The sequence below is a fragment of the Bos grunniens genome, chromosome 3, assembly GCF_055505025.1.
Source record: "Bos grunniens cultivar Pamir isolate PY7600 chromosome 3, Bosgru_T2T1.0, whole genome shotgun sequence".
Classification (NCBI taxonomy): domain Eukaryota; kingdom Metazoa; phylum Chordata; class Mammalia; order Artiodactyla; family Bovidae; genus Bos; species Bos grunniens.
In genome coordinates, this window is record NC_141167.1 from 17,694,239 (window position 1) to 17,721,697 (window position 27,459).

At 41.9% G+C, this 27,459-nt stretch overlaps 3 protein-coding genes across 20 annotated transcripts in view; 2 read left to right on the top strand and 1 right to left on the bottom strand.

Moving 5' to 3' along the window:
* ZMYND12 (zinc finger MYND-type containing 12) overlaps nt 1-14,366 on the bottom strand; it is a 35,349-nt gene extending 20,983 nt beyond the window's left edge. For 2 of the 3 annotated variants that reach the window (XM_086382574.1, XM_086382590.1), the window contains exons 1-2: nt 14,205-14,366; nt 1,388-1,529 (exon numbers count right to left, since the gene is read on the bottom strand). In XM_086382574.1, coding sequence (XP_086238700.1) covers nt 1,388-1,529; nt 14,205-14,314 — 252 coding nt within the window. In that variant the 5' untranslated portion in view covers nt 14,315-14,366. The remainder of the gene's footprint in view (nt 1-1,387; nt 1,530-14,204) is intronic. The other variant, XM_086382581.1, reaches the window with a different exon arrangement.
* Nucleotides 14,146-18,613, top strand: PPCS (phosphopantothenoylcysteine synthetase). 4 transcript variants are annotated; one of them, XM_086382652.1, is made up of 3 exons: nt 14,146-14,842; nt 15,587-15,908; nt 17,669-18,613. In XM_086382652.1, the coding sequence occupies exon 3, from the start codon at nt 17,675-17,677 to the stop codon at nt 17,990-17,992; it is 318 nt and encodes a 105-aa protein (XP_086238778.1). In that variant the 5' UTR covers nt 14,146-14,842; nt 15,587-15,908; nt 17,669-17,674; the 3' UTR covers nt 17,993-18,613. The 4 variants fall into 4 exon arrangements, 3 of the variants coding, with proteins under 3 accessions (XP_086238778.1, XP_086238767.1, XP_086238755.1); XM_086382641.1 differs by having other exon boundaries at nt 14,147-14,842; nt 15,587-15,690; XR_015157095.1 differs by lacking the exon at nt 14,146-14,842 and adding an exon at nt 14,886-15,418.
* Nucleotides 18,614-20,841: 2,228 nt separating this feature from the next.
* The window catches only part of CCDC30 (coiled-coil domain containing 30), a 146,084-nt gene continuing 139,466 nt past the window's right edge, over nt 20,842-27,459 (top strand). For all 13 annotated transcript variants that reach the window (XR_015157059.1, XR_015157058.1, XR_015157054.1 and 10 more), the window contains exon 1: nt 20,842-21,891. The gene's annotated coding sequence lies outside the window, so the exon portion shown is untranslated. The remainder of the gene's footprint in view (nt 21,892-27,459) is intronic.

The following is a 27,459-nucleotide window of genomic DNA, read 5'->3' on the forward strand; positions in this document are numbered from 1 at the left end:
TGGTGGCTATAGGTATCCCTGGAGATAAGGGCAACACCTAACAACCTGGTCAAGAGCCCATAGTGAGCCTGACCACATTGAGGTGGACATGAGACCCAAAATAGGTGATTAGAAAGGAAAACTCTGGACTGTGAGTTCCTGTGACGATCCAAGGTCCAGGGACAAGGATCTTTTCATCATAGGTCAGTAATTGGCATAAATGAGTGCTCATTATAAAATTATTAAATGAATATTATTATGTTCTTAATAAAATTTTAGTTTAGCAAAACTGTAATGTTTCGGGACAGTTTAAAACTTTCTGCCTTTCTGAGTTAATTTTGAGACAAACATATTTTTCCTTCTGTAATTATCCTGCTTAGCTAATATTAGAAATAACTTTGACTCTTCATCATTCTAAAGCCGCTCTCAAGGTGTCACTATACTAAAATCAATGAATCTTTTGAGATTTATGGCTTATAAAGCATTATTTTTTCAGAATAACTGAGATGCTATCAATGCCATAATAATAATTTTCTCAATCTCCTTTATTTATTAACTAGTATATTCATACATCATTTCTTGACCTTCTACTATGTGCCTAGGCTCTTATCACATACTTAGCATGTTAGGGAGCTATGGCTGAATTTTGTAACCCCAAAATTCATAAGATTTATAAAGATTTTTTTTGTTGTTGATGTGGACCATTTTTATAGCCTTTATTGAATTTGTTACAATATTGCTTCTGTTTTACATTTTGGTTTTTTGGCCATGAGGCATGCAGGAACTTAGTTCCCTGACCAGGGATGGAACATGTACCTCCTGTACTGAGAGGCAAAGTCTTAACAACTGGACCACCAGAGAAGTCCCCAAAATTCATATGATGAAGCCTTATGAATGGGCCTGCATTTGGAGATAGGGCTTTTTAAAGAGGCAATCAAATTAAAATGAGGTAATGGGGTATCACCTAATCCAATCTAGTGGTGGCTTTATTAGGGGAGGAAATTTGGACCCCAGGGATGTGTGCACACAGAGGAAAGACCACAGGAGGACACAGCAAGAAGGCAGCCGTCTGCAAGCCAAGGGGAGAGGCCTCAGAAGAAATCAACCCTGCTGACAACCTACCGTTGGTCTTGGACTTCCAGCCTCCAGAACTGTGAGAAAATAAATTTCTGTTGTTCAAGGCCCCCATCTGTGGTACTTGGTTATGGCAGCAGCTCTAGGAAACTAATACTGCAGTGATTCAGCAAATTTGCAGAGAACTGACTGAACGGAACTGAGGGCATAAAGACATAAAACCACACCTCTGCCTTCAGAGGTTGCAGTTCAGTGGCCTTGCACAGTCCCTCCTTTCACTGGGGCCGCTGTGCTGCACCCCTGACTTAAACCTGCAGCGTCCCACAGGCCCTACCTGCCGCTGCTGCAGCTGCTGCAGGCCATGCTGCCGTTCTTCCTCCGAGTTGTAGAAGGGCATGGAGGTGCGCAGGGGAATCAGGAGCTGACATATCTTCTCGTGGATGCTGCCCCAATCAGCTCTTTGATGAACCACACCACTGACAAAGGAAACACGACTTCGTTATCTCTACCTTGGGCTTGACCGCAGATTCTCCTGACCCTACTGCTGGCCAGGCCCTAGGGACTAGAAGAGTAAGCTCAACACAGACCAGGCAGGGAGCCTAAAGCCATTTCTGACAAAACTTGCTCTTCCTTCACATGGTGACTGGGTGGTGTAAAGACCAGGGGTGTGTGGGAGGAGTGGGGGGAGGATATTTCTGCAGGCTGTTAAGTGGTGATGCTGTCTCTGCCTATTCTGCTTTTGTTCTTCATTAGTAACAACAAAGACAACGTTAACACTGTAATGGTCTAAGGTCATTTTCAAAATATCTGAACGCTGAAGCTGATGAATGTAAGGAACTTTTCTTAGGGAAAGGCGCGAGCCTCTCATGAGGCTCTCGGAGACACTTTCCTTACAGCTGGGGCGTGGCTGGGAAGAGCACCATTTGCGTCTTCTGTGCTGGGGCTGGGCGGGGGGCAGGGGGCGGGCATTCGCATGGAACACACTGTGAATCTCCTCCAATCCTAGCGGCGCAACAGGTGGTCTCACAAGTAACTGTTCAACTTTTTGCAAACAAACAAACAAACAAACAAAAACATTATTTTTTTAAAGGTAAGGAAGCATGGGTATGGAGAGTAAGTAGCTACTCTAGGCCCGTATTCCAAAGCCAGTATGTTTTAGCTCTCCAGAGAAAAGCATTGTGGCAGTTTAGTTTATGGCTTTTCTGACTGTTTTATGTGCATATTTAATATTTTTTAAACACTTAATTGGACAGCACAAATATAGAACGTTTGCATCACTACAGAAACATTCTATTGGACAGCACTTTGACAGAGTCCACTCCCATTCCTTTTATTTTTTTAAATGGCCACACCATGCAGCCTGCAGGATCTAAATTCCCCAACCAAGGAAAGCGCCACTGGAGCACCAGAGCCCAGGGAAGGGACAGGGAAAGTAACAAACCACTGGACCACTAGGAAATTCCCTCCCATTCCTTACACAATTTCCTCTATGAACGACTCCTGTTGCAGTGAAAAGGAAAAAGAGGAATGAGTTTTTCTTTCACTTTCCTGAGAATGAAGAAGAAAAAGAGAACAGTGAGCAGGCCTGAACATTCCTAGTTTTTATGGCAATTGTTGCTAATCTGTAACTGTTTGCTTTTCTGGCCCCTAACTCTGCAGGTGACTGCAGCTATGAAATCCATGAAATTAAGACGCTTGCTCCTTGGAAGAAAAGCTATGACAAACGTAGACAGCATGTTAAAAATAGACAGTGTTTGTCATCACTTTGCTGACAAAGGTCTTACATCATCAAAGCTATGGTTTTTCCAGTAGTCACATGTACAGATGTGAGAGAGTTGTATGAGAACCATAAAGAAAGCTAAGCACTGAAGAACTGATGTCGTTGAACTATGGTGTTGGAGAAGACTCCTGAGAGTCCCTTGGGCTGCAAGGAGATCAAACCAGTCAATCCTAAAGAAAATCAACCCTGAATATTCATTGGAAGGACTGATGCTGAAGCTGAAGCTCCAATACTTTGGGCACCTGATGCAAAGAGTTGACTCATTAGAAATGACCCTGATGCTGGGAAAGACTGAGGGCAGGAGAAGAGGGTGACAGAGGATGAGATGATTCGATGGCATCACCAACTCAATAGCCTTGAGTTTGAGCAAACTCCAGGAGATAGTGAAGGGCAGGGAAACCTGGCATGCCACAGTCCGTGGGGTCAGAGTCAGACATGACTGAGCAACTGAACACCACCAACACCACCATATACAAAATAGACTCAAAATGGATGTAAGATCAGAAACCAAAAAGCTCCTAGAGGAAAACAGGCAGAATACTCTCTAACATAAATTGTAGCAATATTTTTCTTTGGATCTGTTTCCTAAAGCAAAGGAAATATAAGCAAAAATAAACAAATGAGACCTAATGATACTTACAAGCTTTTGCATAGTAAAGGAAACCATTGACAAAATTAAAATACAACCTAATGAAGAGAAGAAAATATTTGCAAATTATGTGACCAATAGGGGATCCCAACCCAGGGATCGAACCCAGGTCTCCTGCATTGCGTGCAGACACTTTACCATCTGAGCCACCAGGGAAGCCCAATAAGGGGTTAATATCCATCATATATAAATAACTCAAACAATTTAACATCAAAAAATAACCCAGTTTAAAAATAGGCAGAAGAACTGAGTAAATATATTTCCAAAGAGGACATCAGTTCAGTTCAGTTCATTTGCTCAGTCGTGTCCGACTCTTTGCAACCCCATGAATTGCAGCACGCCAGGCCTCCCTGTCCATCACCAACTCCCAGAGTTCACTCAAACTCATGTCCATCGAGTTGGTGATGTCATCCAGCCATCTCATCCTCTGTCGTCCCCTTCTCCTCCTGCCCCCAATCCCTCCCAGCATCAGAGTCTTTTCCAATGAGTCAACTCTTCGCATGAGGTGGCCAAAGTACTGGAGTTTCAGCTTTAGCATCATTCCTTCCAAAGAACACCCAGAACTGATCTCCTTTAGAATGGACTGGTTGGATCTCCTTGCAGTCCAAGGGACTCTCAAGAGTCTTCTCCAACACCACAGTTCAAAAGCATCAATTCTTTGGCGCTCAGCCTTCTTCACAGTCCAACTCTCACAGCCATACATGACTACTGGAAAAACCATAGCCTTGACCTTTGTGGACAAAGTAATGTCTCTGCTTTTGAATGTGCTATCTAGGTTGGTCATAACTTTCCTTCCAAGGAGTAAGCGTCTTTTAATTTCATGGCTGGAATCACCATCTGCAGTGATTTTGGAGCCCCCAAAAATAAAGTCTGACACTGTTTCCACTGTTTCCCCATCTATTTGCCATGAAGTGATGGGACCAGATGCCATGATCTTAGTTTTCTGAATGTTGAGCTTTAAGTCTAGTCAAAGCTATGGTTAAAGAGGACATGCAGATGGCCAATAGGCAGGTGAAAAGATACTCAATATTGTTAATCATTCAGTTCAGTTCAGTCGCTCAGTCGTGTCCAACTCTTTGCAACCCCATGGACTGTAGCACACCAGGCCTCCCTGTCCATCACCAACTCCTGGACTTTACTCAAAATCATGTCCATTGAGTTGGTGATGCCATCCAACCACCTTACCCTCTGTCACCCCCTTCTCCTCCTGCCTTCAATCTTTCCCAGCATCAGGGTCTTTTCCAATGAGTCAATTCTTCGCATTAGGTAGCCAAAGTATCAGAGTTTTAGCTTCAGCATCAGTCCTTCCAATGAATATTCAGGACTGATTTCCTTTAGGATGGACTGGTTGGATCTCCTTGCAAGCCAAAGGACTCTCAAGAGTCTTCTCCAACATCACAGTTCAAAAGCATCAATTTTTCAGCTCTCAGCTTTCTTTATAGTCCAACTCTTACATCCATACATGACTACTGGAAAAACCATAGCTTTGACTAGACAGACCTTAGTTAAATGTGAATCAAAACAGCAGTGAGATATCACCTCACACCTGTTCTAATGGCTATCATCAAAAAAGAACACAAATAACTAATGTTGGCAAGTATGTGTAGAAAGGGAAACTTATACACTGTTAGTATAAATGTAAATTGGTATAGCCACTGTGGAAAATGGTATGGAAAATTCAAAAAACTAAAAAGTAGAGTTACTATATTACCCAGCAATTCCACTGCTGGGTATATACCCAGAAACATTCATTTGAAAAGATACACGCATACACACACACACACACACACTTCCCAGGCGGTGATAGTGGTAAAGAACCCACTTGCTAATCAATGCAGGATACATAAAGAGACATGGGTTTGATCCTTGGGTTGAGAAGAGCCCCTGGAGGAGGTCATGGTAACCCACTCCAGTATTCCTGCCTGGAGAATCCCATGGACAGGAGCCTGGCAGGTATACACACACACAGACACAGACACAGACACACACACACACACACACACACACACACACACACTGGAATACTACTTAGTTAAAAAGAATGATATTTTGCCAATTGTAGCAATATGGATGGATTTGGAAGGTATTATGCTAAGTGAAATAAGTCAGAAAAAGACAAATACTATAAGATGTCAATTATATGTGGAATCTAAAACATACAAAACTAGTGAATATAACAAAAAAGAAGCAGTGTCACAGATATAGAGAACAAACTAGTGGTTACCGTTAGGGAGAGGGGAGGGGGAACAATATAGGAGTATGTAGTTAAGATGAACAAACTATTATGTATAAAATATGGTGCAAGGATATATTGTACAGCACAGGGAATATAGCCAATATTTTATAGAACTATAAATGGAGTATAACCTTTAACAATTGTGAAACACTATATTATACACCTGGAACATAGGTATTATTGTATATCAACTGCATTTCGATTAAAAAAAACTGAAAAAAAAAGAAAAGAAAATCTATCAACCATAGATGTATGTGGGCTTCCCAGGTGGCACTAGTGGTAAAGAATCTGCCTCCCAATTTAGGAGACATACGAGACCCAGGTTCTTTCCTAGGGTTGGGAAGATCCCCTGCAGGAGGGAATGGCAAGCCACTCCAGTATTATTGCCTGGATAATTCTGTGGACAGAGGAGCCTGGTGGGCTACAATCCATACGGTCACAAAGAGTTGGACATGACTGAAGTGACTTAACATGCATAGATGTATGTGCTTATTTCTGGATTCTCAATTATATTCCATCAATCTATATGTGTAGCTTTGCAGTAAATATTGAAATTGAGAAGTATGAGTTTTCCAACTTTGCTCTTTATTGAGATTGTTTTAGCTATTTTATGTCCCTTTCGTTTTCATATACATTTTAGGATCAGAGTGTCCTTTAATGCAAAAATGATGGTTAGAAATTTTACAGGGATTGCGTTGAATCTGTGGTGGTGGTGGTGGTGGTGGTGGTTTAGTCGCTAAGCTGTGTCTGATCTTGCAATGCCATAGACTGTAGCTCACCAGGCTCCTTTGTCCATGGGATTTCCCAGGCAAGAACGCTGGAGAGGGTTGCCAGGTCCTTCTCCAGGGGATAATCCCCATCCAGGGATGGAAGCTGGGTCTCCTGCATTGCAGGTGGATTCTTTATCGACTGAGTCACCTGGGAAACTATTTCATATTAAGTCTTCCTGTCTATGAATATGAAATATATTTCCATTTATTTAGGTTTTGCTTAGTTTTATTCAACAATATTTTGGTTTTTTTCCAGTGTATGTGTTTTACTTCTATGATTAAATTTATTCCTTTATTTAGGCAGCCTTCAGAATGGGAGAAAATAATAGCAAATGAAGCAATGGACAAACAACTAATCTCAAAAATATACAAGCAACTCCTATAGCTCAACTCCAGAAAAATAAATGACCCAATCAAAAAATGGGCCAAAGAACTAAATAGACATTTCTCCAAAGAAGACATACAGAGGGCTAACAAACACATGAAAAGATGCTCAACATCACTCATTATCAGAGAAATGCAAATCAAAACCACTATGAGGTACCATTTCACGCCAGTCAGAATGGCTGCGATCCATAAGTCTACAAGCAATAAATGCTGGAGAGGGTGTGGAGAAAAGGGAACCCTCTTACACTGTTGGTGGGAATGCAAACTAGTACAGCCACTATGGAGAACAGTGTGGAGATTCCTTAAAAAACTGGAAATAGAACTGCCTTATGATCCAGCAATCCCACTGCTGGGCATACACACTGAGGAAACCAGAAGGGAAAGAGACACATGTACCCCAATGTTCATCGCAGCACTGTTTATAATAGCCAGGACATGGAAGCAACCTAGATGTCCATCAGCAGATGAATGGATAAGAAAGCAGTGGTACATATACACAATGGAGTATTACTCAGCCATTAAAAAGAATACATTTGAATCAGTTCTAATGAGATGGATGAAACTGGAACCTATTATACAGAGTGAAGTAAGCCAGAAAGAAAAACACCAATACAGTATACTAACGCATACATATGGAATTTAGAAAGATGGTAACAATAACCCTGTGTACGAGACAGCAAAAGAGACACTGATGTATAGACCAGTCTTATGGACTCTGTGGGAGAGGGAGAGGGTGGGGAGATTTGGGAGAATAGCAGTGAAACATGTATAATGTCATGTATGAAACGAGTCGCCAGTCCAGGTTCGATGCACGATACTGGATGCTTGGGGCTGGTGCACTGGGACGACCCAGAGGGAGGGTATGGGGAGGGAGGAGGGAGGAGAGTTCAGGATGGGGAACACAGGTATACCTGTGGCGGATTCATTTCAATATTTGGCAAAACTAATACATTATTGTAAAGTTTACAAATAAAATTAAATTAAAAAAAATAATAAATTTATTCCTTTATTTAAAGTGCTATTGTAAGTGGAACCATTGTCTTAATTTCATTTTCAGATTGTGCCTTGCTAGTGTACAGAAATATAGCTGATTTTTGCACACTGATTTTATATCCTATAATCTTGCTTTTTTGTGTGAGGGGTTTCTCTATATAAAGATCATACTTTTACTCCTTTGTTTCCAAGCTGGATACTTTTTATTTCATTGTCTTCCCCAATTGCCCCAGCTAGAACCTCTAGTTCAATGTGGGAAAGAAGTAATGAAAGTGACATCTTGCCTCATTTCTGATTTTAGAGGGAACACTTACTGTCTTTGACTATTAAGTATGATGTTACTGTTGTGTTTCACTACGGTTCTTTTATGGATACTCTTTACCCAGTTACAAAAGTTCATTTCTATTCCCATTTTTTTAGTGAAAGTCACTCACTCATGTCCAACTCTTTGCGACCCCATGGATATAGTACATGGAATTCTCCAGGCCATAATACCAGAGTGGATAGCCTTTCCCCTCTCCAGGGGATCTTCCCAAACCAGGGATTAAACCCAGGTCTCCCACATTGCAGGCAAATTCTTTACCAGCTGAGCCGCATGGGAAGCCCAAGAATACTGCAGTGGGTAGCCTATCCCGTCTCCAGCAGATCTTCCCAACCCAGGAATTTTGTTAAGTGTTTTTATCATAAAGGGAGTTGGATTTTGCCAAATGTTTTTTCTGTATCTATTGAGATGATTGTGTGATTTTTGTCCTTTATTCGATTAAGATGATGATGTATATTGATTGATACTTTTATGTTGAACAAACTTTGAATTCTCAGGAGAAATTCTGCTTGGTCATGAGATATAATTCTTTTTATATTCTGCTGGATTTGGTCTGCTAGTATTTTGGAAAGGATTTCTGTATTTGTATCATAAGCGGTATTGGTCTGTGGTTTTTATGTTTTTCTCTGGTTTTGGTGTTAGGATAACACTGGCCTCATAGAACTAGTTGGAAACTATTCCCTCCTCTTCTAATTTTTTCAGAAGGGTTTGTGAAGAATTGTTAACACTTCTTTAAATATTTGATAGAATTCACCAGTGAAATTGTTCTGGGCTTACTTTGTGAAAAGCTTTTCTTTTTAATTACTTAGCTAAATTTCTTTAATTATAGATCTACTCAGTATTCTATTTCTTCTTGAGTCAGTTTCAATAGTTTGTGTCTTATTAGGAATATATTTCATCTAGGTTTTCAAATTTGTTGGCATACAATTGTATGTAGTATTCTCTTATAACTCCTTTTATTTCTGCAAAGTTCGTAGCAACGTCTCCACTTTAATTTTCCAATTTTAGTAATTTGATTCTTCTTTTCTTGGTCAGTCTAGCTAAAGTTTTGTCAATTTCAACCATTTTAAACAACTTGTGGTTTTGTTAATTCTGTTTATTGTTTCCTATTTTCTATTTCGCTCAGATGGTAAAGAGTCAGCCTACAGTGTGGGAGACCCAGGTTCGAACCCTGGGTTGGGAAGATCCCCTGGAAAAGGAAATAGCAACCCACTCTAGTATTCTTGCCTGGAAAATCCCATGGATGGAGGAGGCTGGCAGGCTACAGTGCAAAGAGTTGGACACAACTGAGCGATTTCACTTCACTACTTTCTATTTCATTTATCTTTGCTGTAATCTGCACTATTTCCCTCCTTCTGCTAGTTTTGGGTTGATTTTGCTCTTCTTTCTCTTAGTTCTTAAAATGTAAGACTAGGTTATTGATTTGCGATCTTCCTTCTTTTTTAGAGTATTTGTTTACAGCTATGAATTTCCTTCTAGGTACTGCTTTTACTGTATCCCTTCAGTTTTAGCATGTTGTGTTTTTGTTCTCATTTCATTTCAAAGCCTTTTTTAATTTCTCATGTGGTTTCTTCTTTGACCCACTGGTTGTTTGAGTGTATTATTTCTACGTATTCAAATATTTCTCAAATTTCCTTCTGTTACTGACTAATTTCATTCCATTGTGGTTGAAGAACATATTTTGCATATTTTCAATCCTTCTAAATTTACTGAGATTCTTGTATGTATTTGGTCTACCCTGGAGAATGTTCCACATGCATTTGAGAAGAATACATATTCTGTATTCTGTAAATGTCTGTTAGGTCTAGCTGGTTTATATTGTTGTCCAAGTCATATTTCTTTGCTGATGTTTTGTTTAGTTTTTCTATTCATTATTGAAAGGGGAGTTTTTCACTTCTATTGCCTATTACATACTTTTATTTAAAGGTGAGAAAGTTGGCTGTTTGATTCCATTTACACATACTCCAAAATAGGTAACAATAACTGAGGACAGGGATTAGCAAAGCTTTTCTTGGGGCCAGATAGTCAATTTTGGGCTTTGAGAGCCATGTGGTCTCTGTTGCAACTACTCAACTCATTGTTGCATAAAAGCAGTCACAGACAATAATTGCTGCGCTCAAACACTCTCTTGCTTTCCTTTCTTCTGGGACAAAGAAGTGAATAAAGTATTTGCTTTATAAACTGTGACGGCTCTCACACAAGTGACAAAAAGCATTTTAAAGGGTTTTTTGATAGAGAATCACTGTAAACAAATGAATAAAAGCACGTAACAGTCAGAATAAAGAAATAGGTGAGTTCCACAGGGTTTTTATTAAATAGGGGCTTAGTGAGTAATTGTGTGAGCAATGGAAATATTAACTGACTTAACTGCCTGAACTTTTGTTCCACTAAGCACATTTGCATATCTTGCCTTTCTAAAGAAAGGGAGCATATTTTATATATTTATGAGCTTTCTGCTTATTCATCTGTATCATCCCTAACAGTTGTCACAGGGCCATGCATAAAGAAGGATTGGAAAAGTATGCATTCAAATCAGGGATCACAAGCAAATAGCTTGTGGGTTAGACGTGTTTTGTTTGGCCATTCCCATGTTTTTTAAACTGAAGTGGAAGACTGTTAAGCAGGGCCTGAATTCTCCAGTTCACCACAGATCCTACTATTGAATACCACTTGACTGTTATCTCTTCCTACACAGTGAGAGCATTTTTATTTGTGCCCCATTTGTTAAATGAAAGGAAAAATTATTGCAAATTACTCTTATCTCAACGCTACAACTTACTAACCTATACTGCTAAAGCCTCTTTTACCTGTAATGTTGCTGTGTACTTTATAAAATTGCCTTCTCTTAAAAACGCCTATTTCCTGGGAACATTCTCACAGTCCCACACAGAATGATATGCACAAGATTACACAGAATGTAATAAATAAATGAATTTATAGGAAAAGAACATAAGAAAATTCACTAAAATGTGAAGCTATTAATTATCTGGATTGTGAGGTTATGAATTATTTTTCATGTTTATATTTTGTATTGTATTATATATTGTATTCAGTAATTTCAAGTTTTCTGCACTGAGCATGAATTACATCTGCAATCAAAAAATTCTTTTGCAAAAAAATTAACTTCCACAAATTCAAGTTGACTTCCCTTCCTGATCTTTAAATTTGGAGTAAGGAAAAACAATATCTATTGAGTGCCAACTTGATCTCAGGCATGGCGCTAGATGCTTTACATTCAATCGTAAAAACCCTATAAGGGAGAATTAAAGGCCCTCATTTTTGAGATAGAGAACGACTATCACAGTTTTATTTTCTGGAAAATCATGACCTCTCTAGGACACAAGGATATAGATATCTGGAGAAAAGTTAGGGGGAGAGGAGAAGACCTCAAAAATAATTAAAGGGAGTGAAAGCAGTGAAAGAAAATAATGGAGGATAAGGGCATAGGAAATAATAATTTATTCATGGATTCATCAAATATTTAGTTTCAACCATTTCAAGATATTTTGCTGGAGACCATAGGGTATACACAGATGGGTCTGAAACAGATCAAAGATAACATATGAGAGTCCATCTACATATTAAACATAACACTTCTGCATTAATGGCACGGCATCCTGTATTAATGGAGCATGATAAAATTGAGCTAACAGGCTTGCCAACAACTAAAATGAGTCAGGGAAATAAGAGTCATCTGAAAGATTACAAAGTAACTACAAAGTGAGTTGAGAGGAAGGAGGAATTACTTCTGGGCTTGAGGGATGAAGAGGACAACAGAAGAGGTGGATGCTTGTATCAGGCAAAGGAGTCTTCCCTCTCTCCAGAATGCCAGTCCTGCACTTAGAAGTGTTTACTCAGGACTTCCCTGGAGGTCCAGTGGTTAAGTCTCCATGCTTCCAGTACAGGGTACAAGGGTTCAAAGTCTGGTTGGGGAACTAAGATCCCATAAACCACACAGCAAAAACAAAAACAAAGACATTAAACAAGTGAGACAAAAATATAAAAGTATTGAAAAAGTGAAGGAAAAATGTGAGAGAGAAAATGAGATAGAATTTAGTTTGGGTTTAGCAGAAATACCTCTTTGAAGAAATAACATTTCTGAGAAGAGAAAGATGAAAGAGAGTTAGGAAGAGCTGTGACTGTAGAGAAAAATTCCCAACAGAGGCAACAGGCTGGGCAAAGAAACTGAGGGAGGAAAGGAGTTGGCAAATTGGAACTGAAAGAAAGCCTCTGTAACTGCATCCAGGAAAAGAAGGGTGAGTGTGGCGGGAAATGAAAGTAGAGAGGCAGCCAGGGCTTTGTAGTTTCTGCTACAAATTCTGAATTGTATTCTGTATGCAATAAAGAAACAACAGTGGAGACGGAGATGCCGCCCCTGCGCTCAGGGAGCATACAGCTCAGTGAGGGGCACAGGCCACTAAACAAATGATTTAAATCTGTCATAAATGTGAGGATAGGGGACATGACGAGTGCTGTGAAAGCACTGAGGAGGGACACTGGATTCAGTCCAAGAGGTGTGTGCACTCTCCACCCGGACCACTGCAATTGAGAAGCTATGTAGCCTTTAGCGTCTACTTTCCAGTCTAGCTTCACGTTGATACCTGTCATCTTTCCGTAATACAAATGAGAGCATGTGAAAACCATCCATGACCCCCCCGAGGATAAATTCCAAACTCCTTGGTCTCGTATCACTGTTTGGCCCTAACTTTTATCTTCTTGGTATAAACTTCTACTATTACCTATCACAATGATTTTCAAACTTTTGAAAAATCAACCTATAGTAGGAAATACATTTCACTAGTACAAACACATATCCACATAAAACACTAAAACACGAGTCTGAAGAAACAATTCAAGTAGGATTACTCTGATACTTTCTAGGTTTGTTTCCCCTTAAAATGCTGGTTGTGATTTATTCATGACCTGCAAATGGGGCCTGGACAGCAAGGTGACAGTTGTGACTGCTCTCTCCACCACTACCTTCTCAACCCACCTCTGAACAAAGTCTGTTCTCTCACTCTTTACCAAAGCAGTTCTGGATGCAAGAAGTGCCTTTCCTTTCCTTCTCCACTTCTCATTCACCTAGCAACTTCCTTCTGATCTTTCAAGACTTTGCCCAAATAGTACTTCTTCAGAGGAGCCTTTGCAGATACCACCCCAGTCTTCATGCTTCCATCCTTAGAGGTCCCAGGGAATAGTACTCCCGGAGTGACAGCACTTGTCATAGAGAGTTATGTTATAACTTACTTTTTTAAACAGGTTAGCCTGCTCTGGACCAGGTTTCTGAACGTCAGCAACCTCACTGTCTTATCTCAGGCCCCAAACAGGGTCCGATCTGAAGCAAAGGTCAGGGGATGTTATGCTGAAGTAAATGAAAACTAATATCATACCCTTCCCATACCGTCGCGATCCTGGCTGTGCACCGACAAACTAGCTTTCTATCTGTTCTTCAAACACAGCAAGGTCATCCTTCCCTCGGAGCCTCACTGCGCCACTGTTCCCCGAGCGTTTCTCCGGCGGGCTGTTCCTACTCAATCATATTCAGGTCCATAGTCTACCCTCAGAGAGGCTGTTTGCCTAACCTCCCAGCACATTTCCTTTGTCTTTAAGGCATTTCGTTGTTGTTATGGCCGACTCTTTTACAACCACATGGACTGTAGCTCGCCAGGCTCCTCTCTCCGTAGAATTTCCTAGGCAAGAATACTGGACTACTCTCTGGAATTGTTTTGTTTGGTCTGTTGGTTTATTTATCTAGCTTTCTCATGACAATATTACTTTTTTGGGAGACGTGGTCTCCCGACTTTCTCCCCAGACTTCAGCACCTAGAACAGTGCAAGGCGCACAGCAGGCGCCCCACAAAACATCTGGTGACGAACGAGCGAGTGCAAGAGGAAGCAAACGCAGACACTTGAAGTCTTAGGGACCTGTCTTGAAGCCTCCTAGACTCTAGAACCTAGAGGGTTCCCTGAGAGGGAGAGGATTGAGGCGCCCAGGGGCCATGTTTCAGGGCCTACCAGTAATAAGTGACTGTGCAGGCCCCGCACACCCGCTCGGCCGGGGCGTCGCACACCTCACAGCAGAGCCGGCGCCCCTTGGGCACCGCCAGAGGGTAGATCACGTTCATGCCGCGGCAGACGGTGTTGTCAGTCTCTAGGACGGTTGCCCGGCGAAGACACACCGGACAGCGGCGTCACGTGACCGACACGGCGCAGCCTCATCCCCCGCATTTGGAGGGTAAGGGGAGGGACGTGTGGCTCGTCTGACAACTTGGGAGTGCGTTTGTAGGTTGTTTTTTTTTTTTTTAATGAAGGAGGAAAAAAACCAAACAAACAAGCTATCCCTCCACCTCTCCCCCTCCCGCATCTCTCTAAACCCAAAGGTTAAACAACCGGGCAATCATATTTTTAGATGCGGTCCTAGTCTAGCAGGGTCTGTACGGTAGCCGATAAGGATCAAACACGGCCGACCGGACCGTCACGCAGGCTAGGAAACTAAACAAGGGGGTGTGCCTCTCAGCCGAGAACTCAAGTGTCAAACTCGCAGGGTGCAGGGCGGAACCAGCACGTATTTCCAGACAAGCGGAAACCCTGCGCTGACGTCCAGCGCTCCGTAGCCAACCGGCCAGTTACTATTGCGGCTGCGCGCGGGCCAGGTAAGGGGCCAGGGGGCGTGGCGCCGAAGGGCCTAGAGTTTGCGCAGACGCGGAGGCGCTTGGGGCTGATGGCGGCTGTGGACCTGGTTGCCGAGTTTCCCCAGCCGGCCGGTGCTGCGCGCTGGGCAGAGGTTATGGCTCGCTTCGCCGCCCGGTTGGGCGCGCAGGGCCGACGCGTGGTGTTGGTCACTTCCGGCGGCACCAAGGTCCCTCTGGAAGCCCGGCCTGTGCGCTTCTTGGACAACTTCAGCAGTGGGCGGCGCGGTGCTAGCTCGGCCGAAGCCTTCTTGGCCGCGGGCTACGGGGTCCTGTTCCTGTACCGCGCGCGCTCTGCCTTCCCCTTTGCCCACCGCTTCCCGCCCCAGACCTGGCTGTCTGTTCTGCGGCCCTCCAGCCAAGCGCCTTCGGGCTTGCTGAGCCTGGAGGCGGAGGAAAAAGCACTCCCGGGCTTCGCCGCAGCTCTGCGGAGCTACCAGGAAGCTGAGGCTGCCGGCACCTTTCTGGCCATAGAGTTCACCACTTTGGCAGACTATTTGCATTTGCTGCAGGCTGCAGCCCAGGCTCTCAACCCACTAGGTGCGTGCCTTTAGGAGTTCATCGGATGCCAGGAGGCAGAGTCTTTCCCCCTAGACACATAGTCCCTTACTATATACCCAGGGCTCTCACAACGGAGGACCCTGAGTTGAAAAGGAGCTGACTCCGTACCCTTCTCTGATTTATTACACTCTGTGCTTCTTTTTTCAGGTTCTTCTGCGATGTTTTACCTGGCTGCGGCCGTGTCAGATTTCTATGTTCCTGCCTCTGAAATGCCTGAACACAAGATCCAGTCATCTGGGGGCCCACTGCAGGTGATGGGCGCTTCTCTTCCAGAGATCTGATTCCCTATAACCAATCTTGGGTTAATTTCCTTTTGATCTGGAGATGGCCTTTCTGCATTCCGTATGTGCTAGGCACTAGGGATACAGAGATGAATAAGACACCGCCCTCCCTCAAGAACCTCACAATCTGTTGAGGTTGCTGGACACAGACATAATTACAGTACAGAGTGATAAATGCTCTAGTAGAGGTACGTACAAAGTGAAGTCAGAGCATGGGGTGAGTGAATCTTGGGGAAAGTCAAGGCTTTCTGGAGGAAATGGCTTGAACTGGGTTTTAAAAGATGAGCAGAAGGTGTACCAGACCAAGGGAAGATCATTCCAGATAGATTACACAATTGGAGCTCAAAGATGGGCATTGTGTTGTGAACTGACATTGTCTGGTAAAGCTGGAGAGTGGTGAGGGTGGAGGGCAGACTGAAGGGACAGCTTCCTTCATAGAAAATTTTGTGTTCCTTAAGGAGCTTGAATTTAATCCTGTGGAGCCAAGGGAAACCTAAGAGAATGAGATAAAGTTTTTGTTTGTGAAGAACATTCTGGCATCATTGTGAAAAGTGAATTAGCGTGGTGGGGGCAGATTAGATGGTTATTGTTGCAGTTTAAGGAGAAGGTATGGGGAGGGTAGTGGTGTGGTGAAGATGCTGAAATCATCTGGCTTCTTGGAACCTGAGGGAACTCAAGTCTTTTATTGGGTAATACAAGTAGGATTTAAATAGGAGAAACTACCTGTGGAGCACTTGCTGATTCTGTGGGACAGTTCATTTTTTCATTTCTTCAGTAAATGTTTATTGAGTACTTACTATATGCCAGGCACTATTGTAGGAGATAAGGCAGTGAAAAGGAACATATTGTGCCCTGGCTTTGCTTATACTCTGCAGAGGAAACAGTCAGATGCATACTATATTGCTGCTAAGTCGCTTCAGTCATGTCCGACTCTGTGCGAACCCGTAAACAGCAGCCCACCAGGCTCCCCCGTCCCTGGGATTCTCCAGGCAAGAACACTGGAGTGGGTTGCCATTTCCTTCTCCAATGCATGAAAGTGAAAGGTGAAAGTGAAGTCACTCAGTCGTGTCTGACTCTTAGTGACCCCATGGACTGCAGCCCACCAGGCTCCTCTGTCCATGGGATTTTCCAGGCAAGAGTACTGGAGTGGGGTGCCATTGCCTTCTCCGGCATACTATATTAGGTAGTGATAAATTCTAAGGAGAAAAGTAAAATGGGGAATGGGTATGTGATCCCTGTCACTCTTGCTAACTCTTCGAGGGAAAATTCTGATTATTAGCTTAGTGATTTCACACTTTTTAAATTCTGGGAACCTTACTTTATCCTGTAATTCTTAGTTCTGTCTTGTACTTGAAAGTACACAAAACAACTCAGCATTCCCCTTAGAAGGGACTGAGAATGATACTATGGTGTTGATGAATAAAAATAAAATCAATTCTGTTTCCTCAGTGCTAAGGTGTTACAAATGACAGTTTTTAATAGAATCAAATAGCCAGACCACCAGTGGAAGAAATATTTTAGGCTGAGAGATTTAAAAGCTCAACCTTGAGCTTCTGCCAGAGTACCATTTGTATAAACAGATTATTTGTATTTGTTTATTTGAGGGTTTGGTTTAAAAAATATAAGGGAATGTTTGAGAAAATGTAATGCTATTTTTTCAGAGTGTTATTTATGGTAATGAGGGTTGCAAGGCAGGGCTATTTCATAAGATGTGCTTTGCCCCAGAATATGCATGAAGCTTTGAAATCAGGCATCCTTATGAACCCTACAAAGGGAGGACTTTTAAGTAAGCATTTAATACACTTTAAAAAGTTTGGCAGTGAGAAATCCTACTTAAATTGACATGGCCAAACATCTGAGCCCCTGCTTCCTTAATTTCCTTTGAGATTGACCTGGCTGGTAGGTAGTAACCTTGTTTGCTTAATAAGATTCTCTTTTTCCAATACAGATAACAATGAAGATGGTGCCAAAAATGCTTTCTCCTTTGGTTAAAGACTGGGCTCCCAAAGCATTTATAATTTCCTTTAAGTTGGAGACTGATCCCTCCATCATAATTGATCGTGCACGGAATGCTTTAGAAGTTTATCGACATCAAGTGGTGGTGGCTAATATCCTTGATTCACGACGATCTTCTGTGGTTATTATAACCAAAGACTCAGAAACCAAGTTACTGTTATCAGAGGAAGAAGTAGAAAAAGGCATAGAGATAGAAGAGAAGATAGTGGATGATCTTCAGTCTCGACATACTGCTTTTATACATGACAAAAACTGAGGTAAAAAGCCTTTATTTATAGGATCAAAAATTGTTCAGTGGACCAGGGCTCTTATAGGTGGTGAGAAGTAGAATAAATCCTTTGCTTTCATAAAGACAGAAAATGAAGGGGAAAAGCAGTGAGTGGTGGGCAGACTAATGTTGCTCGGTGTCTGTCTTTTAAAGGCCTTTCAGTACTCTCTAAAAATGAAAGCAAAGGCAAATCTGTTATGACCGAGCCACCTGACACACTCACCTGAATGTTATTTGATTTTGAGAACGACTCTAGCTGTTTCTCAGCTTAAAAAAAAGCTTACTGGGTATCATATTCCTCAAAATACACATGTGGGGCCTGAATATCAGCCTTCACACTATAAAAAGGATGATGGATGCCTGAATGGCCATGCTTATTTTGTTGATACCTACTGTGTGGTAGGCCCTCAGGATTTTGTAGCTTCAAAGGTGAATTGTTGTTCAGTCGCTAAGTCGTGTCCAGCTCTGTGACCCCATGGACTACAGCACGCCAGGCTCCCCTGTTCTTCACTATCTTCCAGAGTTAGCTCAAAAAGATGAATAAACATGTCTAGTTTGGGAAATGGGTATATAAAAATTAGTACAATAAATAAAGTGCCCCAAAGTCAATACAATGATGTTGGTTTTTTTTTTTTAAATTTGGTAAAAATGGGTGTAGGAGAGAAGGATACCTCCCCAAAGATAGATTAGCTGTAGATGGATGATTATCCCCCCATATTTACTTCTTGCTGCTTGTCCTAGACTCACTTCATATTTGAGTTAAGAATTTACCTTTCAAATACTTTATAACTGCTATTGTGGGAAAGTTAAGCTGGAGGCCAGGCAGGACCCAGTTGGTGACCACTGCCCTGAAGGAGGTAAAGAGTATGGGTTTTGGAGTTGTCTTAGCCAGATTTCACCCTTCCAGCTGTGCCACCTATTCACTTTGTAAACTTAGATACCTGACTTAATCTCAAGTTTCCTCATCTATAAAATGGTGATAATTTCTCTGCAAAGTAACACCATTTGTTGTGGGGATTAAATAAATGGAGAAGGTAAAGCATGAGTCTGGCATTTGACACATAATTTGCTCAATAAATGGCAGTGTTACTGCTGGTGCCTTGCTTGATTCCTAAATCCTTGAGAAGTTTTCAAAGCTCTCACTGTCCTGGGCTTTGGGTTGGGAGTGCAAAGTAAGTAGACCAGAGAAGTACCCTCAGTGATCCACAGGATGGTCCAGAATGCAGTGTGAAAAACTGTCATTAAGAACTAGGTATAAAAAAGTTCTTGACATAAATGAGTTAAAATGCAATTCATGGAGTGTGTTGGGAAGAGTAGTCCAATGTATCTGTCTGATAATAGAAGTATAATAAACTTTGAGATTTGCACATAAATGCCAAGATATACCTAAACATGTTATCAAATCAGGAAATGTGACTTCATTAAATCAGGAAACAGGAAAAGTAACTGCAGCAATCAGGACTTCTCTGGAAGCAGCAATCCCATTGAACAAAAATTTTAAATTACTTTCTGATCCAAATAACAAAATCTAAAAAGCAACATACTGTAGCCAGTGGCTGCAGTACTAAAGGAGCATGAAGTAAAAGATTGACTTCTTCCCTTCTCTATATCTGTAGGTTCATGTAGATAATGGCTGTCATTATCTTTGAATGTATAATGAGGATAAATGGAGCTAGAACTAATTGTAATGTTTGTTTTTATTAATATCATAATTATTACTCCCCTTGGGAACCATTTTCTATTGTGTTTTGTTAATGCTTAAAAACAGCCTCCATTACCCTAAATGGAATTTAGAATGTTTTCCAGTTCAGTTTCATTTGCATTCAGAGCATGTAAAAATTCCAAGAGGTGGTTTTTTTAGTCAGCAAATGGAAGTGTGTGAAAAAAGCAAGAAAACTAAGAATGAGGGAGTTCCCTGGTGGTTCAGTGGTTACGATTTGGTGTTTTCACTGCCATGGCCCAGGTTCAGCCCCAAGCCAGGGCCCAGCCCCAAACAAAAAACAGAATAAAAAGGAACATAAGTCAATTAGAGCAAATAAGAAGGATCCTGAGTCTAAATTGGAGGACTAAATGGCGTATCCCTAAGGAGAAAAGGACGCTTGAACTGTTAGGAGTGGGTTGAGGGAGATGGTGGTGAGCATTTTAGATCAGAGGGATAAAAAAACACTTGCAAGGGCTCTGGTACCAGAGGGAGAGTTTAGGAAGTGTAAGGGATAAGATCTGTCCAGATAATGCATGTAGAACTGGCAAAGCTTTGGAAAGGAGCCTGTGAGAAACTAGAATAAGGTTAAGAAATGTTAAGCGTATATTCGGGATACCAGAAAAGCATGGGCCCCAAAACATGAGTAAAATCGGGTTTAGGTAAACTAACTAGAATCTTGCGATAAGAGCATTTAAATGAAGAGCATATAAACTGGTCCTTTGTTAAATGTTGTGTCTTTTAGATATTTTTATTTTGCCTTACATAGGTGGAGAATACGGTTCGCGAAAACCGAGTTTTCAGTGCTTAGGACTTCTAAAGTTGTAGTCAAGTTCGGTTTCGTCATTTTTACAATAATAAGCGGGTTCCACAAGTGTTGTGATTTGTCTTAGGTGCCCCACCCAGGTAATGAGTGACAAGTCCTGACCTAAAATTCAGAACCCCTAACCTAGCTCCCCCCAGCCCCCGCCTTTTAAGAATGAAATTACTTCTAGAAATTTTAATCCAAGTTTGTTAGACTGGGGCTCTAGATAAAGTTTGGCAGGAAGCTGAGAACTATTAATGCCCTGTGACAGAACTTGATGTTGCAAATAGGCGCCACGATGTTACCATGGTTACTGCAGAGCCGTTGGGAAGAGCCGTGCCTTCGTTACTGCGGGCCTAACCCAGAGGCCAATGGTCTGCGCCATAGCAATGGTCTCCGGCAGGAAGCGCAGCTCCTGAGCCAATGGCGCGCGTCGTTTCTATGGTTGCCGCCGGAAGGACGGCCAGGCGTCTCCGCGGCGAGCGCGGTTGCTATGATGCCCGGGACTGAGCAGGCACCTGCAGCTCGCACCCTGGCGGCCCCCGAACCCTCGCCGCGCTTTCCAAGAGACAATTTCCGGCTTGGTTCCTGAGGTTCCCGCCGCAGCCCCAAGGAAGAAAGCAGCTATTCGCTCTTTTTCAGCATTCCAGGCCTTTCCTGGCAGGGCCCAAAACGACAGAAGAGCCTCACCTGGCTTGGCCTTTCTAGCCGCGGGCTGGAGGGATTCGGCCTGAGAATAGATCGGTCGGTTTCCCGGGACCCACCCGTCAGAGGCCCTTAGAATTAGGCTGCTGCTTTTCTTTAAAGGGAGTTTAGAACACTCAAGCTGTTTAAGTGGGCGTTCCTTTGCTCACTTTCCAGGCGAAGACTCAGCCCTACTCAGAGACTGCGCGTGAAGGTAGAGGCCATGACAAAGTCCACCGAGCTACGGCATCCTCTGAGTGTCGGCCTGTGAACAAAGAACTGCTGTTTCCTCCTTTTTGCCGTTTGTTCGCCATGCAGAACTTTAATTCCTGATGAAGCTCTGGAGGCCCTTTGTATCCTCAACATCAGACGTCATCAAGTCAGTTACCTTCTGCCTTTCAAGCTACAACCTCATCCACTTCTCTCATTACCCTGAGCGCCAGTTTTCTCATCCTGATCATTGTACCGCCATTCTCACCCTTTCTTGTCCACACTGCACATTCCTGAATGTTCATTCGTCTCCATCACCTCTGTTATCTCTACACCCCCTCCTTTTTTCCTGCTACAATGCTTTGGGTAACTAAGCATTTCACAATCTCCAGCCCTGGAATCATTTGGAAGATTTTCTTTGTGTCTCTGTACTACGGCAATCTTTCTGTCTTGAGTAAACTTGAGACGAAAACGGAAAAGCATACATTGGTAAATACAAACAGTAAATGTCTACAAGTCTGTTGTGTTTTGAAAATGGAGAAGAAAAATATCCAAATGTACTTTTGGACTTATCTTAGTCTTATTTAGAGAAAGATGTTTCTTGTTAAGTGTATACTGTTTTAGGCATTCATTTTAGTGACGCATTCACGTATGTGAAAAGATCATTCAGAATGATCATCTAACAACTTCAAGTCCGTATAAACTCAACACCATGACAGGATAGAATTTTCAGGAAAGGAGATGCTTGAAACAATTCTTGTGCCTGCTCTTCATGATGGTTCTTAATCAGAAAACAATTCTTGTGATATAAGATAAGAAACAAAAACAGGAGGAATGATTGAAAATAAATATTTTTTGCAAGGGGGCATGCTTAAAAGCCCTCAAAAGCTTGGAAGAGAGGCTGTAAAAGTAGAATATGATTTCTTTAGATCCAGGGCAATTGTAATTGAGCTTGGAAAACTTTAATTTGTCTTAAAGTATGTGTTTCTTGTTGAGTTTTACTGTTTTATATATATAAAGTTATTTTGAAGATATGCAAAGTGTACATTTTAAATGGGTATTTGTGGGGATAGAATGCTTTAGATATTTTTCTCAGACTGATTTCATCAGTTGTTTGTAATAGTCATGCTCAAAGCCAAGTTAAGTGTCCACATACTCAGAAATTCAGTTTTCTCTTCTATAATAGATTGGAGAAGAAAAATGAGTTCTGTGGCTTTTTAAAATTTTTCATATTAATGAGAGCTGAATAAATTTTAACTCTTGGTAGTAAGGGTTGTTAGATGCTAAATATTAAGGAGTTTTCCCCTTCCAGTATATATTTATTAAACAAACATCATTATGGCAATGTTAACATAAAATTCAAAAAACTGTCCTCTTACCCCTAGCCTAGTGCTACTAAACCTTGGATGGGGCAGCAGGGGGAGGATTTTGCTCCCTAAGAAACATGGCAATGGATGGAGACAGTTTTAGTTGTCACAACTGGTGATATGTAACTGGCATCTAGTTAGTAGAAGCCAGAGATTCTGCTCTCCATTCTTCTGTCCACAGAACAAGAAAGAATTTCTGTCCCCCCACAAGAAAGAGTTGGCCAGCCCTGGATGGCTGGCTGAGTCTGACCGCAGTGCTGAGGTTGGCACATCAATAGTTCATTGTTCTGTTCTGTGTCAGTCCTTGCTCATGTGCGTATGTTTGTTACATAGTTACAGTGGACATTTGCTTCTCTGTTTCACTTAATTTTGTATTTTAAGTGTTTAAACATTGCTACATTGTTCTCAACTTTTTAAAAAGTGTTTTTCTCCTTATTTTATTTGCAAATTGAAAAGAAAAAAACCTGTATAATGGATACTGTATTTAAGACATATTTGTATGTTTTAAATGATATTTGTGTAGGAGGAAGAAAGAAGGGCTAGGATGAATAACCTAAGTGGATTTCTCAGTTTTCATGGCCATACTCTTTACTGTGTTCCCTTATGTCACTCAAAGACCATGGGTCTCAGGCTCATCCTTTGTTCAGCGCCAGGACATATGCGGTAGCACGAGGTATGGTTCTGGACCCTGCCCTGTAGTTGGAGGCACCTACTGCAGCGCTGAGAACAAGTCGAAATGACTGCACTCACTCTTTTGTCCTCTTCCCATTTAAAATTCTTGGCCTCTGTCTCAGTTTGCTCTTACCACCTCATTCTTTACACCTAGTTTTTAGACCTAGGTGTTTTTACCCAAAACACCACAGGATGTGCTTCTTTCCAGACCGTGACTTTTTAAGATACTGAATGAGCATGTGTTCAGTATCTCCTTTTAAAGAATAGTATGCATATATACTTTGTTATGTGGGCAAGTTTAGGCACGGTTTAGATGTCAGAGCATTTAGAATTCAAAGAATGAATTTATATTACCTCAAGATCTGCTTTTTTATAAGTTTCAAATTACTCAACCATTGGGGCTCAGTAAATCCATCGGGAACATGTTAGTTCTGGGATGTCCGAGCAGAACAGGCAAAAGGACCCAGGATTCCAGACAGAGGGACCCAAATATTCAGAGTCATGGAGTAAGCAGCATGATGAGGATCAGTCCATACACTGGCATGAAGGGCTGTCAAGGTGTGGCAGAAGATAAGAGAGAGACATGCAGGGCTCATGTTGTGAAGACTCCCGAGCCAAGCTGAGGATCCAGACTCTTCCTGAAAGCAATGGGAATGTTAAGCAGCAAGTGGTTTGCATTTACAAGGGTTGGTCTGAGAGCTTCATAGAGTACAGACTGGATGGGGGCCAGCCAGGCAGCAAGAAAATCAGTTAAGGACACTGTTACACTAAGTTGGGCAAATGATGAGGTGAGGCTAAACTAAGAGAGGATTAATTAGAAAATGATTGACGAGATGGAATCCACAAATGCAAGGACTGGTTGTGGGATGAATAAGGATAGGCCAAAGATGACTCCCAGATTTCTGACTTGGGAAACTATATTGATAGTGATTTCATTAACTGGGATACAGATGGAAGACCAAGTGTTAAGAAAGATGAGTAGATTTTTCAAACTGAGTTGTACACTAGAGAGTTGGATGTGCATTTGGTCTTAACTAGTAGATTCATTTTGTATTGCCGCCTTGCCTACATCCTCTGCCCTGGAACTTGTACTTTTCTGCCAATCCTTGCTTAAAGGATAGGCTTGGTGGCTGTATTTTTATCCCTACTTCCCACCTGTCCTAGCCACAGCTGACTGAACAAGGAATATTGTACAACTAACTTAAGCGAGAGGGGAGCAATTCATGGGGTGAGCAACAAATAATTGTCTCTCATAAATTTGAACTAAAAGGGATAGATAAAAGAAATGACTTAATCTGAAAAATTACATAGGTTTAGGACTCAGATAACTGTTTTTAGCTTTGCTGTTGAGAACACAGAGAAAGTCCATCCATGTGGAAAATCAAGTAAATGGGAGCAGGTTCATAGGGAAACACAGGCGAAAGACCTTATGGGTCAGGATAGACTAGCAATGACTGTCTAGTTCCATGTCCATTTTCCATGTAACTAGGTTAATGGCAGCCCACTCCAGTATTCTTGCCTGGAGAATCCCATGGACAGAGGAGCCTGGAAGGCTACAGTCCATGGGGTCGCAAGAGTCGGACACGACTTTGCGACTAAACCACCAACCAAACCAGGTTTCAGTTCAGTTCAGTTGCTCAGTCGTGTCTGACTCTTTGCGACCCCATAGACTGCAGCATGCCAGGCTTTCCTGTCCATCACCAGCTCCCAGAGCTTGCTCAAATTCACGTTCATTGAGTCGGTGATGCCATCCAACCATCTCATCCTTGGTCGTTCCCTTCTCCTGCTGCCTTTAATCTTTCCCAGCCTCAGGGTCTTTTCCAATGAGTCAGTTCTTCACATCAGGTAGCCAAAGCATTGGAGCTTCAGCTTCAGCATCAGTCCTTCCAATGAATATTCAGGACTGATTTCCTTTAGGATTGACTGTTTTGATCTCCTTGTTTGCAGCATATGCCCTTGTATCTTATTCTTCCAACAACCCTCCTGAGTAGTTAGGATTGGTCAGCTGTAAAGGCCAGAAAACTCACAATAATAATGGCTTGAAAAATAAAAGTCAAGAAGCAAGCACCCCAGAACTGATAGGGCAGCATTTTGAAATTGCCAAAGGTTCAGGTTTCTACTCTCATGATAGTATATCATCCGTGGCCTGTGGCTTCCACATCATGGTGTCCAGGATGGATGCTCAAGCTTCAAACTATCTTTGTCTGCATTCCAGCCAGTAGAAAGGAAGAGGATGAGGCCATCCTTTTCCTTAAAGGACATTTCCTAAACTAGGTGGCACACAATTCCATTTACATCCTATTGGTCAGAACTTAGTTACATGGGTGTACCTAGCAGAAGGCAGGCATCCTTGTGACCAGTCCAAAAAAAAAATCTTATTTCTGCAGGAAAAAAGAAGAATACACAATCATCAATCAATTAAAAATAAATAGATATTTTAAATATATATATATATATATATAGAAGGAAAACTGGCAATTTCTGCTACATTTACTTATTTATATTTGTTCTAACTTCAGTTTTTTGTTTCTTGCCAATTTTTCTAGCTAGACCTGGAGCTTAGCAGAGATGGATTATTGTTTAATTTTCCTAATAACCCAATGAGATTGGCATTACTATTATATCCATTCTCTTTGGGGGCAATCAAAGTTTAAAGAAGTTAGATGACTTGTGTTAGTCACACAATTAGAAAGTGATGGAGCCAGGATTTGAACCAAGTCATGTCACACTCCTATCATCACCATGATAGTAAGAAGGGTGGAGAGCCAAAGGCAGGGTCCTTAGGGATGGTAGCGTTTGACGTGTCTGTTGAAGAGCCCAGGAAGAACATGGGAAAGGAAAGGCCAGGGAGGTAAGAGTGAAAACAGGAAAAAGTGACATCACAGAACAGAAAGGAGTGGACAGATACCACTCCTAAAAAGAGCAGAGACATGTCCAGTTGAATTTGGCATTTTGAGGGTTGTTGCCGAATGAGAGTATGAGTACAGTAGTGAGAAGCCAAATTCTGTGACTTGAGGAGAGTAAGATAGATTAGAAAGAGGACAGTAACTCGAGAGGGGGATATGGTAGGATCAAAGGAGAGTTATTTTGTATCTTTATTTTTACCATCAAAGACATCTTAACCTAAGGACATGACATCAGTTGAGAGGGAGATAGTGAGCCAACAGAAAAGAAAAAAGAAGCAATCCAAGATGGGATCTGGAACACGGGTAAACACTGGAACTCTTCCTCTGAGAAGGGAAAGGGAGCAGGATCTCTAAAAATGGTGGCTAGTGTATTGGTAGTCATAGAAGAAGCTGACAGTCTTATGATGGCCTTAGTTTTTACTAATGCTGTGGGAGACATGGTCATCTACCAACAGAGGGGAGAGGTGGAAGTTCTGAATATTTACTGAGTGAAATGGTAGCAGAAACTAGCCAAGTGCATGGAATGACCTATGCAAGTAGAGAAGCTTGGCTCAGGTGGCAGACCATGGATTTGTCATGGCTCCAGTTTGCATACTTGTTCATTTTTCTCTCCCAGCACTCAGAAAACTAAAATAGGTAGAGACAAGTCAAATGGTCAAACTTTCCCCAGTTTGGATTTGCAGGGAAGATGGGACAAGGGATTAGATAACTGGAAACATTGATGAGAGATTGATTGAGATGAACCACAGTAGGGTCCAGACTCCAGAGAAGGCAATGGCAAGCCGCTCCAGTACCCTTGCCTAGAAAATCTCATGGACGGAGAAGCCTGGTAGGCTGCAGTCCATGGGGTCGCAAAGAGTCGGACACGACTGAAGTGACTTAGCAGCAGCAGCAGGGTCCAGGCTTGAGGGGGAAATAAGTGAAGCCAAAGAGTATCTGGTAGTTTGAGACTGGATGTAATGGTCCAGGGACTGGAGGTTTCAACTGTCATTGTAGAATAGTTTAAGAGAGCAACAACTTCACACCCATTTCTATGGCTATTTTTTAATATATTTATGGCAGTTCCCCAAAAAGTTAATATACATAGATTTATATATCCAAAAATTCCATTC